Source organism: Orcinus orca, chromosome 16, assembly GCF_937001465.1.
Source record: "Orcinus orca chromosome 16, mOrcOrc1.1, whole genome shotgun sequence".
In the NCBI taxonomy this organism is placed as follows: domain Eukaryota; kingdom Metazoa; phylum Chordata; class Mammalia; order Artiodactyla; family Delphinidae; genus Orcinus; species Orcinus orca.
Genome location: NC_064574.1, coordinates 28,998,850 through 29,014,436, shown reverse-complemented (window position 1 = coordinate 29,014,436; position 15,587 = coordinate 28,998,850). Strand labels below are relative to the sequence as shown.

Here is a 15,587-nt window from a genome sequence, read left to right as displayed (position 1 = left end):
ACAGGCTCCGGACGCGCAGGCTCAGCGGCCATGGCTCACAGGCCCAGCCGCTCCACGGCATGTGGGATCTTCCCGGACCGGGGCACGAACCCGTGTCCCCTGCATCGGCAAGCGGACTCTCAACTACTGCGCCACCAGGGAAGCCCAGAAAGGCAATTTTCTGACGTGGGATATTGTCATGTGCCTTCGCCTAGTTTCCAGGGGGGGAAGGCTGGGAAGAAGCAGCCCTTTACTTCACCTCCTGTGAGGGGTAGGGTTGAAATCCTTTCCTGTCTAGTCTCTGGCCCCAGGCACTGTCCTGCCCTTGCTCCTTTCTCAGGGTAAATCTTCTGGTTATCAGAACATGGGATTCCAGGTACCATGGCTGGCCACATCCAGGCAACCCACATCACTGCCCCTGGTTGCCGCTACTGTGGACCCTACTCCCAGGATGGCCCTGTGAGTAGGATGCGGGACAGAACAGGAGTGTTGGGGAGCTAAACCCAGAGGTCTCTGACATTGCAGATCAAGATAAAGGTAGACAGGGAGAGTCTACACAAATGACTTTTCCCCACCTCTATCCAGGTGAATTTTACCCAAACCTCTTAAACAGACTCCCTTTTTGTTCCTGTTACTGTAACAAATTTATTGGACATACTGGACTCAGTAGGGTTCAAGGAGAAAGCCACTTCATTCTCCCTCACAATAACCTTTCAAATAAGATCTAACAAATCATCCCCCCAATGGGTAATAGTCATTACATATTATTCAGATTATAAAAATTGCAATCTCTCATTCAGTAGTTTCCACTCCCACAGATAGACCAGCCCCAAGTGGGAAACCTGTGTGGTGCTGAGTGATGAGTAGGCTTCTTCACCATTTCCCAACTTCTCTTCCATTCATTCTTCCTCTCACTGCTGTCTCTGGATCCCCCAAGACTGAGAAAGAGGGAACAGGGAAGAGAACTTCCTAACCATTTTCCTTTCCATTTTTCCCCTTCAGTGACACAGTGGCAGCCAGTAGTGGGTGGAGAAGTCCAAATATAATTTTTTCAAATAGCACTGTTGTGATTCCCTCTGAGATATCCCCCCAGGGAACTACAAGCCGCAGTCCAAGCAGCCAGCCAGCCCCTCACCTACACTTGTTTGGGTGTGAAAGAGTGAAACTTCCAGGGACACATGTCCAGCTTAAGGGTCCTCCTAAAACCCCTCAGTCAAACTGAGGTGGGGTGAACTCCTCTTCCTTCCCCTAAGCATTTCCACAATCCATGCTCTAAAGAAATCCCTACTCTAATCTCTCATATGGTTCTTCACGCAGCCTCCTTTTATACTGTCTCAGTAGGTGTTGGGCTACTGATGATAGAACTAGTCTTGGACCATCTGTTCTGCACATCCTGTGTAGATGATCCAGCCACAGTGATAGAGTCTCATTCAGCACCCTGGATAAAGCTTGGCATGCAGTATTGATGATTGCCAGACACTTTGTTATTTTATTTAATCCTCATAAGACAACAGTAAAATAAAATTGCTATCCTATTTTAGATATAGCCTCTCTCTCTCTCTCTCTCTCTCTCTCTCTCTCTCTCTCTCTCTGTCTCTCACACACACACACACACACAAATACACATAAAGATACACACACTCATAGAGTTTAGGTGTTTCCTAGATTCTGCTGCTAAAAAGATGACCTCTGAACATTCAATAAAAACAAAACCACTATATACATGGGTATGTCAAAAGCAGGCCTAAAAATATTTAGTCTGGAAAACCCAACTCCACAATGGACAAAATGACATATTTGCAATCTAGGAGTTCAGGGTGCCTGAGGGAAGTGTTGCTTCTCAGGATGGTGGAACAATGCCTAGTCAATGCCTGGGAAGCAGCACCCCACAAATCAACAGCATCACATAAAACCACACTGTAGGGAACTTGCTCCCTCACTGATAGGAGACCTAGACTGAGTCCAACCTCGATCTGGGGTATAAAAGCAGAGTGAGAGATTTCCAACTTTAGGAGGAGCATAGGACTTGGTTACAGAGGACCTGGGGTGAAAGGTAGATCCAGATAGGAAGACAAAGAGATTAGTTCCAATGTCCAAATCCCAGACAAAGGAAGTCTGTGTCACTGTGCTGTACACTGGTAACTGCTCATCTGTGTTGAACGGGAAACGAGGTAGAAAAAGAAGTATAATTTAATGATGTACCTAGAATGGCTCTGAGGGGTGATTGGAAAAGGGCCTTCATGTAGGACAGCAGACTGCAAAGATGGGATAGGTAGCTGAGTTCAAATTCCAGTGTGTCACCAGAAGATAACAAGACATAAAAAGAAAGAGGGAAACATAACCTATTCAAGGAAACAAATTAAATCTCCAGACACCAATCCTAAAGAAACATAGATTTATGAATTACCAAACTAAGAATTCAAAATAATCATAATAAGGATGCTCAATGAATTAAAAGAGGGCACAAATAGGCAACTAAATGAAATCAGGAAAATTATGCATGAGCAAAGTGAGACTATAAACAAAGAAATAGAAACTATATAGAAGGAAAGAATAAATTCTAGAGAGGCAGAGTCAAGATGGCAGCGTGGGAGGATGCGGAGTTTGCCGGACACTGGTGGGGGAACTCGACACCCAAGGAGATGGGAGGAAGCCCTGAGCGACCAGGAAGGACGTGGTGGGGGAGTGACGGGGGAAGAGAAGTGGAGGCTGGACAGGACCAGCACCTCTGAGGGGCGGCTGGGGGATGGGAGGGGTTCCTACACCTGTAGGGACCCTTGGAGGCTAGGTGGATCCGGGGGAACTTGCCTAGCATTTCTGCTGCCCAATCAGGCCCCAGGAAGCCTGCTGGGGTGCCCAGCCAGGTCCTCCACATTCCGAGGCGCCCTCCGGTGACCAGGGTCCTAGGATCATAGGAGGGAGGACCGGAAGAAGAGGAGAGGCCAACAGGGAGGGACCCTCCAAGATCAGAGGATCAGGCAGAACGTGCCTAGTGTTTCCCTGCCCACTCGGGCCCAGGGAGCCTGCTGGGATCCTGAACCTGGTCCTCTGCCCTCCAAGGCCACAGGCACTCCTGGGCCCCTCCTGCTGCATTAAGCCTAAGCCCCACCGCCCACCACCCCAGAGCCTTTTCTGGCCCCGTGTGTCTTAAACATAGGCCCCGCCAACTACCTAAACTCTGCCCCTGCCTAAACCCTGCCTCCCCACTGTCAAGGCTTTTTTCACCTTTCTTATTATTCCAACTCTTTTTTGCTATTGCTGTTCTGTTTTACCTTCCAGTTATTGTTTCATCTATATTTTTATATTTTTATTTTTTCTAATGTATCTGTTAGTTTTCTAACCTTATTTTATTTTTTACTCTTTGTTATTGTTCTTCTCCTCTTTTTTTTTTTTTTTTTTTTGCCACCCCATGCAGCTTGCAGGAACTTGGTTCATGATCTGGGGGTCGGGCCTGAGCTCCTGCAGTGGGAGCTCCAAGTCTGAACCACTGGACTAACAGAGAACCTCAGACTCCAGGGAAGATTCATCGGAACGAGGTCTCCCAGAGGTCGTCATCCTGGTACCAAGACCCAGCTCTACCCAACAGCCTATGAACTCCAGTGCTGGAAGCCCCAGGCCAAACAACCAGTAAGACAGGAACACAATCCCACCTATCAAAAAAAAAAAAAAAATGAGATGACAAAAAAATATGTCATAGATGAAGGAGCCAGGTAAAAACCTACAAGACCAAATAAATGAAGAAATAGACAACCTACCTGAAAAAGAATTCAGACTAATGATTGTAAAGATGATCCAGAATCCCAGAAATAGAATGGAGGCACAGATCAAAAAAATACAAGAAATGTTTAACAAAGATCTAGAAGAACTAAAGAACAAACAAACAGACATGAACAACACAATAACTGAAGTGAAAAATACACTAGAAGGAATCAATAACAGAATAACTAAAGTAGAAGAATGAATAAGTGAGCTGGAAGACAGGATGGTGGAAATAACGGCTAAGGAGCAGAATAAACAAAAAAGAATGAAAAGAATTGAAGACATTCTCAGACACTTCTGAGACAACACTAAACACACCAACATTCGAATTATAGGGGTCCCAGAAGAAGAAGAGAAAAAGAAAAGGTCTGAGAAAATATTCAAAGAGATTATAGTGGGAAACTTCCCTAACATGGGGAAGGAAATAGTCACCCAAGTCCAGGAAGCACAGAGAGTCCCATACAGGATAAACCCTAGGAGAAACACACCAAGACACATATTAATCAAACTAACAAAAATTAAATTCAAAGAAAAATATTAAAAGCAGCAAGGGAAAAGCAAAACATAACATAAAAAGGAATCCCCATAAGGTTATCAGCTGATTATTCAGAGAAACTCTTCAGGCCAGAAGGGAGTGGCAGGATATACTTAAAGTGATGAAAGAGAAAAACCTACAATCAAGATTACTCTACCCAGCAAGGATATCATTCAGATTCGACAAAGAAATCAAAAACTTTACAGACAAGCAAAAGCTAAGAGAATTCAGCACCACCAAACGAACTTTACAAGTGCTAAAGGAACTACTCCAGGCGGGAAACAGAAGAAAAAGACCCACAAAAACAAACCCAAAACACCCATTTATGATAAAAACTCTCCAGAAAGTGGGCATAGAGGGAACTTACCTCAACATAATAAAGACTATATATGACAAACCCACAGCAAACATCACTCTCAATGGTGAAAAACTGAAAGCATTTGGATTAAAATCAAGAACAAGACAAGGATGTCCCCTATCACCACTCTTATTCAACATAGTTTAGAAAGTCCTAACCATGACAATCAGAGAAGGAAAAAAAAATAAAAGGAATTCAAACTGGAAAAGAAAAGGAAAACTATCACTGTTTGCAGATGACATGATATTATACATAGAAAATCCTAAAGATGCCACCAGAAAACTACTAGAACTAATCAATGAATCTGGTAAGGTTACAGGATACAAAATTAATGCACAGAAATCTCTTGCATTCCTAAACACAAACAATGAAAAATCAGAAACAGAAATTAAGGCAAAAATCCCATTTACCATCACAACAAAAAGAATAAAATACCTAGGAATAAACCTACCTAAGGAGGCAAAAGACTTGTATTCAGAAAACTATAAAACACTGATGAAAGAAATCAAAGATGATATAAACAGATGGAAAAATATACCATGTTCTTGGATTGGAAGAATCAATATTGTGAAAATGACTATACTACCCAAAGCAATCTACTGATTCAACGCAATCCCTATCAAACTACCAATGGCATTCTTCACAGAATTAGAACAAAAAATTTTACAATTTGTATAGAAACACAAAAGACATTGAATAGAAAAAGCAATCTTGAGAACGAAAAACAGAGCTGGAGGAATCAGACTCCCTGACTTCAGACTATACTACAAAGCTACAGTAATCAAGACAGTATGGTACTGGCACAAAAACAGAAATATAAATCAATGGAACAGGTTAGAAAGCCCAGAGATAAATCCATGCACATATGGTCACCTAACTTATGAAAAAGGAGGCAAGAACATACAACGGAGAAAAGACAGCCTCTTCAATAAGTAGTGTTTGGGAAACTGGACAGCTACATGTAAAAGAATGAAATTAGGGGCTTCCCTGGTGGCACAGGGGTTAAGAACCCGCTTGGCAATGCAGGGGACACGGGATCGAGCCCTGGTCCAGTAAGATCCCACATGCTGCGGATCAACTAAGCCCATGTGCCACAACTACTGAGCCTGTGTGCCACAACTACTGAAGCCTGCACACCTAGAGCCCATGCTCCACAACAAGAGAAGCCACCACAATGAGAAGCCCACACACTGCAATGAAGAGTAACCCCCACTTGCCACAACTAGAGGAAGCCCATGCACAGCAACAAAGACCCAATGCAGCCAATAATAAATAAACAAATAAGAATGAAATTAGAATACTACCTAATACCATACACAAAAAAATAAACTCCAAATGTATTAAATGCCTAAATGTAAGTCTGGACACTATAAAATTCTTAGAGGAAAACATAGGCAGAACACTCTTTGACATAAATCACAGCAAAACCTTTTTTGATCCACCTCCAGGAGTAATGAAAATAAAAACAAAAATAAATGAATGGGACCTAATGAAACTTCAAAGCCTTTGCACAGCAAAGGAAACCATAAATAAGACAAGAAGACAAGCCTCAGAATGGGAGAAAATATTTGCAAACGGGGCAACAGACAAAGGATTAATCTCCAAAATATACAAACAGCTCATGGAGCTCAATATCAAAAAAAAAGCCCTATTAAAAAATGGGTGGAAGACCTAAATAGGCATTTCACCAAAGAAGACATACAGATGGCCAAGAGGCACATGAAAAGATGCTCAACATCACTAATTATTAGAGAAATGCAAATCAAAACCACAATGAGGTATCACCTCACACCAGTCAGAATGGCCATCATCAAAAATTCTACAAACAATAAATGCTGGAGAGGGTGTGGAGAAAAGGGAACACTTTTGCACTGTTGGTGGCAATGTAAATTGATGCAGTCACTATGGAGAACAGTATGGAGGTTCCTTAGAAAGCTAAAAATAGAACTACCATATGACCCAGCAATCCCACTACTGGGTATATACCCTGAGGAAACCATAATTCAAAAGAACACATGTACCCCAATGTTAATTGCAGCACTGTTTACAATAGCCGGGACATGGAAACAACCTAAACGTCCAACGACAGATAAATGGATAAAGAAGATGTGGTACATATATACAATAGAATATTACTCAGCCGTAAAAAGGAATGAGGGCTTCCCTGGTGGTGCAGTGGTTAAGAATCCTCCTGACAATGTAGGGGACATGGGTTCAAGCCCTGGTCCAGGAAGATCCCACATGCTGTGGAGCAACTGAACCCATGCACCACAACTACTGAGCCTGAACTCTAGAGCCCATGAGCCGCAACTACTGGGCCCGTGTGCCACAACTACTGAAGCCTGGGTGCCTAGAGGCCATGCTCTGCAACAAAAGAAGTCACCGCAATGAGAAGCCTGCACACCACAACAAAGAGTAACTCCTACTCACCACGACTAGATAAAGCCCATGTGCTGCATTTAAAAAGGAACGAAATTGGGTCATTTGTAGAGATGTGGATGGACCTAGAGTCTGTCATACAGAGTGAAGTAAGCCAGAAAGAGAAAAACAAATATTGTTTATTAATGCATATATGTGGAATCTAGAATAATGGTACAGATGAACCTATTTGCAGGGCAGGAATAGAAACATAGAGATAGAGAAAGGACATGTGGACACGGTGGGGAAGGGGAAGGTGGGACGAATTGGGAGATTAGATTTGACACAAATACACTACCATGTGTAAAATAGATAACTAGTGGGAACCTGCTGTATAGCACAGGGAGCACAGCTCAGTGCTCTGTGACAACCTAGATGGAGGGATGGGGTGGGGTGTTGGAGAGAGGTCCAAGAGGGAGATGATATAGGTATACATATAGCTGATTCACTTCATTGTACAGCAGAAATGAACACAAAATTTTAAAGCAATTATACTCCAATAAAAAAATCAGAAAAAGAAAAGAATAAATTCTGGAACTGAAGAATACAATAACTGAATTGAAACTTTCACTTAGACAATCAACAGCTGACTTGCCAGGCAGAAGAAAGAATCAGTGAACTTGAATACAATAGTTTCTACATTACCAAGTCAGAGGAGCAAAAAGAAAAAAGAATTAAAAGTGAAGAGATTCTAAAAAACTTATGGGACAACATCAAGTGGAACAACATACACGTATGGGAGTCTGAGAAGGAGAAGAATGTGAGAATGGGGCAGACAGCCTATTTCAAGAAATAATGGCCAAAAACTTCCCAAATCTGAGGAAGTAAATGGACATACAAATTCAAGAATCGCAGAGAACTCTAGTCAGGATACATCCAAAGAGACACACACTGAGACACACCATAATCAAACTGTCAAATATCACAGAAAAATATAGAATCTAGAAAGCAGCAAGAGAAAAAGCAATGTGTTCCTGTTAGACTATCAGTGAATTTCTCAGCAGAAACTTTGTAGGCTAGAAGTGAGGAGAATGATATGTTCAAAGAGCTGAAAAAAATTTTCGATCAAGAATACTATACTATATGTATTCTATATACTATACTATATACTATACCATATGACCCCACAATCCCACTCCTGGGCATATATCCAGAGAAAACCATAATTCAAAAAGATACATGCACCCCAATGTTCACTGCATCACTATTTACAATAGCCAGGACATGGAAGCAACTTAAATGTCCATCAACAGAAGAATGGATAAAGAAGATGTGGTACATATATACAGTGGAATATTACTCAGCCATAAACTGGAATGAAACTGTGCAATTTGCAGAGACATGGATAGACCTAGAGACTGTCATACACAGTGAAGTAAGTCAGAAAGAGAAAAGCAAATATTGCATAATATTGCTTATATGTGGAATGTAGAAAAATGATATGGATAAACTTATTTGCAAAGCAGAAATAGAGATACAGATGTAGAGAACAGATGTATGGATACCAGAGAGGGGAGGGGGGGATGGGATGAATTGGGAGAATGGGATTGACATATATACACTATGTATGAAATAGATAACTAATGAGAACCTGCTGCAAAACACAGGGAACCCTACTCAGTGCTCTGTGGTGACCTAAATGGGAAGGAAATCCAAAAAAAGAGGGTATATATGTATACATATAGCGGATTCACTTTGCTGTACAGCAGCAACTAACACAACATTTTAAATCAACTATAATCCAATAAAAATTAATTTAAAAATAAAATAAAATAAATTGAGATGTAAGTGTAAAATGCATACCAGATTTCAAAGATATCATAGGAGTAAAAAATGTAACATGTCTTATTAATAATCATATTTATTACAAGTTGAGGTGATAATATTTTGGATATATTGAATTAAATATACCTTGTTATTAAAATTTTAAAAAAGAATACTATACTGAGCCAAATTATACTTCAAAAAGAAGGATAAATTAAGAGTTTCAAAGATAAACAAAAGCTGATGTTGTTCATCAACAGTAGACTTGTTCTACAAGAAAATGCTGAAAAAAGTACTTCAAGTTGAAGCAAAAGTACAATGAAGAACAATATAACTCCCTGATAAAGGTAAATGTATAGAGAAATACAGAATCCTGTAGTATTGCCATGTAGGTGTGTAAAAGTGGCATGGAATTTTTAAACAAGAGGATTAAAATAATCATAAATCTGTATTAATAAATGCACAATACAAAAAGAGGTAATTTGTGCCATCAATAACATAAAACAGGGGACAGAGAGGTAAAGAAGTAACATTTTTATATGTAATTAAAGGTAAGTTGTTATTGGTTTAAAATATAGGTCAACTTCAAGACATGTTATATAGTTACAATGGTAACCATAAAAAATATATAATACACACAAAGGTAAATGAGAAGAAAATCAAAATACATAATGAAACAAATCAACAAAACACAAATAAAGCAGCAAGGGAAGAATGGATGGTCAATAAAGCTATGAGACATACAGGAAAAAAATTTTAATGGCAGTAGTAGTAACTACATATCAGTAACAACTCTAAATGTAAATGGATTAAACACCTAATTAAAAGACGTAGATTGACCAGATATGTTTTAAAAAAAAAAAGGATCCAACTATATTCCATCTACAAGATCTTCACTTTTTATTTTTTTAATTTGGCTGAGCCACAGTGTGCAGGATCTTCACTGTCATGCACAAGACCTTGATTGTAGCATGTGGGATCTTTAGCTGTGGCATGCAGGATCCTTTTAGTTGCAACATGCAGGATCTTTTAGTTGCAGCATGCGGGATCCAGCTCCCTGACCAGGGATCCATTCCGGACCCCCTGCATTGGGAGCGTGGAGCCCCAACAACTGGACTACGAGGGAAGTCCCAAGAGCTTCACTTTAGATCTAAAGATCTACACAGATTAAAAGAGAAAGTAAGAGAAAAGATATTCCACATACATAGGAGCCTAAACAGAGTAGGGATGGCCATACTCATATCAGACAAAATAGACTTTATGACCAAAAAAATGCCACAAGCAACAAAGAAGGACATTATATGATGCTAAAAGGACATTAATTCACCAAGAAGATATAACAGTTGTATATCCATATGCATCTAACATTTCAACTCCCATATACATGAGGTAAACATTGAAGAACTGAAGGGAGAAATAGACAGAAACATAGTAATAATATGAAACTTCAAAACCCCACTTTCATTTATGGATAGAATAATCAGACAAAAGAACAAAGGATCAATTGAACCTAACAGACATATTCAGAGCACTCCACCCAATGGTAGAATACACCATCTTCTCCAGCACACATGAAACCTTCCCTAAGTTAGACCACAAGTTAGGCCACAAAACAAGTTTAACAAATTTAAGAAGATTTAATTCATATAAATATCTTCTCTGATCACAATGCATAAACTAGAAATCAATAGCAGAAGGAAACAGGAAAATCCACAAATGTGCGGAAATTAAATAATTCATTCTTAAGCAAGCAATGGATCAAAGAAGAATTTTAAAATATCTGGAGACAAATGAAAATGAAAACACAACATACCAAATCTTATGGGATCAGTACTAAGAGGCAAGTTTATAGTTGTAACCATTTGCATTAAAAAAGAAGAAATATTTCAAATCAACAACCTAACTTTATGCCTAAGGAACTATAAAAGAAGAACAAACTCAACCCAAAATTAGGAGAAGAAAGAAATAGTAAAAATTAGAGCAGAGATAAATGCAATAGAAAACAATGGAAAAAATCAATAAAACCAAGAATTAATCTTTCTAAAGATCATCAAAATCAATATACCAATACTAGACCACCTAAGAAAAAAGATAAAATACTTAAATAACCATAATTAGAAATGAAAGAAGGAACACTACAATAAATGTCATGGAAATTAAAAAGAGACTAATATAGCAATTATATGTCAGTGAATTGGATGACCTACAAGAAATAGATAAATTTCTAGAAACATACAGCATAACAAGACTGAATCATGAAGAAATAAAAATCTGAATTTCCCTATAATAAGTAAGGAGAATGAAGCAGTAATCAAAAACCTTCCAAAAAAGAAAATCCCATAACCAGATGGCATCACTGGGGAATTCTATGAAAAATTTAGAGAAGAATGAATACCAATCCTCCCCAGGGTTTCCAAAAATTGAAGAGGAAGAAATACTTCAAACTTCAGCATTACTCTGATATTAAAAAAGACAAAGACTCAAGAAAAGAAAACTACAGACCAGTATCCCTGATGATGGTCATGCAAAAATCTTCAACAAATACTAGCAAATCAAATTCAATGCACATTAAAATGATTATATACCATGAACAAGTGAGATTTATAAATGGAATGCAAGGATGGTTCAACATATAAAAACCAATCAATGTAACACACCATAATAACAAAATGAAGAACAAAAACCACATGATTATCTTAATTGAGACAGAAAAAGCGTCTTACAAAATTCAACACCCTTTCATGATAAACACACTCAACAAACTAGGAATAGAGGGAGATTACCTCAACATAATAAAAGCCTTACAGGAAAAGCTGACAGCTAACATCATACTCAATGGTGAAAGACTGAAAACTTTTCCTCTAAGATCAGGAACAAAGATAACAACTCTTGCCACTACTATTCAACATAGTACTAGAAGATCAATTAGACAAGAAAAGAAATAAAAGGCATCCAAGTTGGAGAGAAGTAAAATTATCTCTATTTTCAGATGAAATGCAATCATATGCAGAAAGCACTAAAGATTACACATACGGGCCTCCCTCGTGGTGCAGTGGTTGAGAATCTGCCTGCCAATGGAGGGGACACGGGTTTGAGCCCTGGTCTGGGAAGATCCCACATGCCGCGGAGCAACTAGGCCCGTGAGCCACAACTACTGACCCTGCGCGTCTGGAGCCTGTGCTCCGCAACAAGAGAGGCCACAATAGTGAGAGGCCCGCGAACTGTGATGAAGAGTGGCCCCCGCTTGCCGCAACTAGAGAAAGCCCTCGCACAGAAACGAAGACCCAACACAGCCAAAAATTAATTAATTAATTAATTAATTTAAAAAGATTACACACACACAAACTTTATAGCTAATAAATGAGTTCAGCAAAGTCTCAGGATACAAAATCAACATATGATAATCAGTTGTGCCTCTATAAACTAAAAATGACCAATCCAAAAAGGAAATAAAGAAAATAATCCCATTTACTATAGCATCAAAAAGAATAAAATGCTTAAGAATAAACTTAACCATGGAAGTAAAAGACCCATTCAGTGAAAACTATAACACTTTGCTAAAAGAAATCAAACAAGATATAAATAAATGGAAAGACATTCCATGCTCATGATTGAAAGACTTAATATTGTTGAAATATTCATAGTACCCAAGGCAATCTACAGATTGAATGCAATTCCTATCAACATTCCAAAGACCTTTTTTGCAGAAATAGAAAAATATCCTAAAATTCACATGGAATCTCAAGGGATCCTGATAGCCAAAACAATCTTGAAAATGAATAATAAAATTGGAGACCTCACACTTCCTGATATCAAAACATACAACAAAGCAGTAATATTCAAGACAGTGTGGTACTGGCATAAATATAGATATAGATAGATGTAGATGTAGATATATAACAGTAGAATAGAATAGAGACCCCAAAAATAAACCTTTCCATATATAGCCAAATTATTTTCAACAAGCATGCCAAGATCACTCAGTGGGGAAATAATAATAGATTTTGTAAACGGTGTTGGGGAAACTGGATACCTACATGCAAAAGAATGAAGTTGGACCCTTACCTTACAATCATATACAAAAATTAACCCCCAAAAATGGATTAAAGATCTAAATTTAAGTCTTAAAAGTGTAAAAATTCTAGAGGAAAATATAGGGGAAATTTTCATGACATTAAGTTTGGCAATGATTTTTTGGATATGACCCCAAAGCCAAGGCAGCAAACATGAAAATTGACAAATGGGACTACATCAAACTTTAATATTTCTATGCATCAAAGAAAACAATCAACAAGGTAAAAAGGCAACCTACAGAAAGGGAGAAAATATTTGCAAATCATATATCAGCTAAGGGGTTAATATCTAGAAAATTCTACAACTCAACAACTACAACAAAAATAACTTGATCAAAAATGGGCAAAAGACTTGAATAAACAATTCTCCAAATGAAGAAATACAAATGGCCAACAAGCATATGAAAAGATGCTTAAAATCACTAAGCAGAAATGCAAATTAAAACCACTATGAGATGTCCACACTACCCAAAGCAATCTATAGATTCAATTCAATTCCCATCAAAATTCCAATGGTAATTTTCACAGAAATAGAAGAAGCAATCCTAAAATTTGTATGGAACCACAAAAACCTCGAACAGCCTAAACAATCTTGAGAAAGAAGAACAAAGCTGGAAGCATCACACTCCTCATTTCAAACTATATTAACAAAGCTATAGTAATCAAAACAACATCATATTGGCATAAATACACATAGAACAATGAAACAGAATAGACAGCCCAGAAATAAACCACAAATATATGATCAATTAATTTACAGCAAAGAGGCCAAGAACATACAATGAGAAAAGGATGGTCTCTTCAATAAATGGTTTTGGGAAAACTGACAGTCACAGGCAAAAGAATGAAACTAACCACTATAATACACCATACACAAAAATTAACTGAAAATGGATTAAAGACTTTAATGTAAGACCTGAACTCATAAAACTCCTAGAAGAAAACAGGCTATAAGCTTCCTGACAGCAGTTTGGGTGATGATTTTTTTTTTGAAACTGACACCAGAAAGCAAAGGCGACAAAAGCAAAAATAAACAAGTGGGACTATATCAAACTAAAAAGCTTCTGCACAGCAAAGGAAACTATCAACAAAATTAAAAGACAACCTACTAAATGGGAGAAAATATTTGCAAATCATATATCTTATAAGGGGTTAATATCCAAAATATATAAAGAATTCATACAACTCAACATCAAAAAAACAAACAACCCAATTTAAAAATGGGCAGAAGATCTGAATAAACATTTTTCCAAAGAAGACATACAGACAGCCAATAGGCACATGAAAATGTGCTCAACATCACTAGCCATCAGGGAAATTCAAGTCAAACCCACAATGAAATATCATCTCACACCTGTTAGAATGGCTATTATAAAAAAGACAAAAAGTAACAAATGTTGAAGAGGATGTGGAAAAAAGGGAATCTTTGTGTTCTGTTGGTGGGAATGTAAATTGGTGCAACCTCTATGAAAATCAGTATTGATCTTCTTCAAAAAATTAAAAATAGATATGCCATATGATCCAGCAATTCCACTTCTGGGTATTTATCTGAAGAAAATGACAACACTAACTCAAAAAGATGTATGCACCCCATGTTCACTGCAGCATTATTTACAATAGGCAAAATATGGAAACGTCTTAAGCGTCCATTGACAGACGAATGCATAAAGAAAATGCAGTGTATATGTACATTGGAATACCTTTCAGCCATAAGAAAGAATGAAACCTTGCCATGTGTGACAATATGGGTGGATCTTAAGGACATTATGCTGAGTGAGATAAGTTGGACAGAGAAGGACAAATATTGTATGATCTCACAATATGTAATCTAAAACAAACAAGCTCACAGATACAGAGAACAGATTGGTGGTTGCCAGAATCTGTGGGGGCAGGAGACAAAATAGGTGAAGGAGCTCAAAATGCCCTAACTTCCAGTTATAAAATAAGTAAGTCATGGGGATGTAATGTACAGCATGGTGACTATGGTTAATAATACTCTACTGAATATTTGAAAGTTGCTGAGAGTGAATCTTAAAAGTTCTCAATATACAAATGTCAAATAATTGTGTTGTACACCTTAAACTAATATAATGTTAGATGTCAACTATATCTCAATTAAAAACTCAATTAAATTTTTAAAACCACAATGAGATATCATCTCACATCCATTAGGATGGTGACTATTAAAAGAACAAAAAATAACAAGTGCTGACAAGGATGTGGAGAGATGGGAACCCTTGGTCACTGTGGGTGGGAATGGAAAATAGTATGGAAGTTTCTCAAAAAATTTAAAAATGAGTCTGTCATACAGAGTGAAGTAAGTCAGAAAGAGAAAAACAAATATCGTATACTAACACATATATAGGGAATCTAAAAAAAAAAAAGGTTCTGAAGAACATAGAGGTAGGACAGGAATAAAGACACAGACGTAGAGAATGGACTTGAGGACACAGGGAGGGGGAAGGGTAAGCTGGGACAAAGTGAGAGAGTAGCATTGACATATATACACTACCAAATGTAAAATAGATAGCTAGTGGGAAGCAGCTGCACAGAACAGGGAGATCAGCTCAGTGCTTTGTGACCACCTAGAGGGGTGGGATAGGGAGGATGAGAGGGAGACACAAGAGGGAGGAGATATGGGGATATATGTATATGTATAGCTGATTCACTGCTATAAAGCAGAAACTAACACACCATTGTA

General features: G+C 38.3%; 1 protein-coding gene across 1 annotated transcript in view; it reads left to right on the top strand.

Moving 5' to 3' along the window:
* The window catches only part of SIRPB1 (signal regulatory protein beta 1), a 75,109-nt gene extending 71,000 nt beyond the window's left edge, over positions 1-4,109 (top strand). The window contains exon 5 of the mRNA XM_049699742.1: positions 3,395-4,109. Coding sequence (XP_049555699.1) covers positions 3,395-3,462 — 68 coding nt within the window. The 3' untranslated portion in view covers positions 3,463-4,109. The remainder of the gene's footprint in view (positions 1-3,394) is intronic.
* The last annotated feature ends 11,478 nt before the right edge of the window (positions 4,110-15,587 follow it).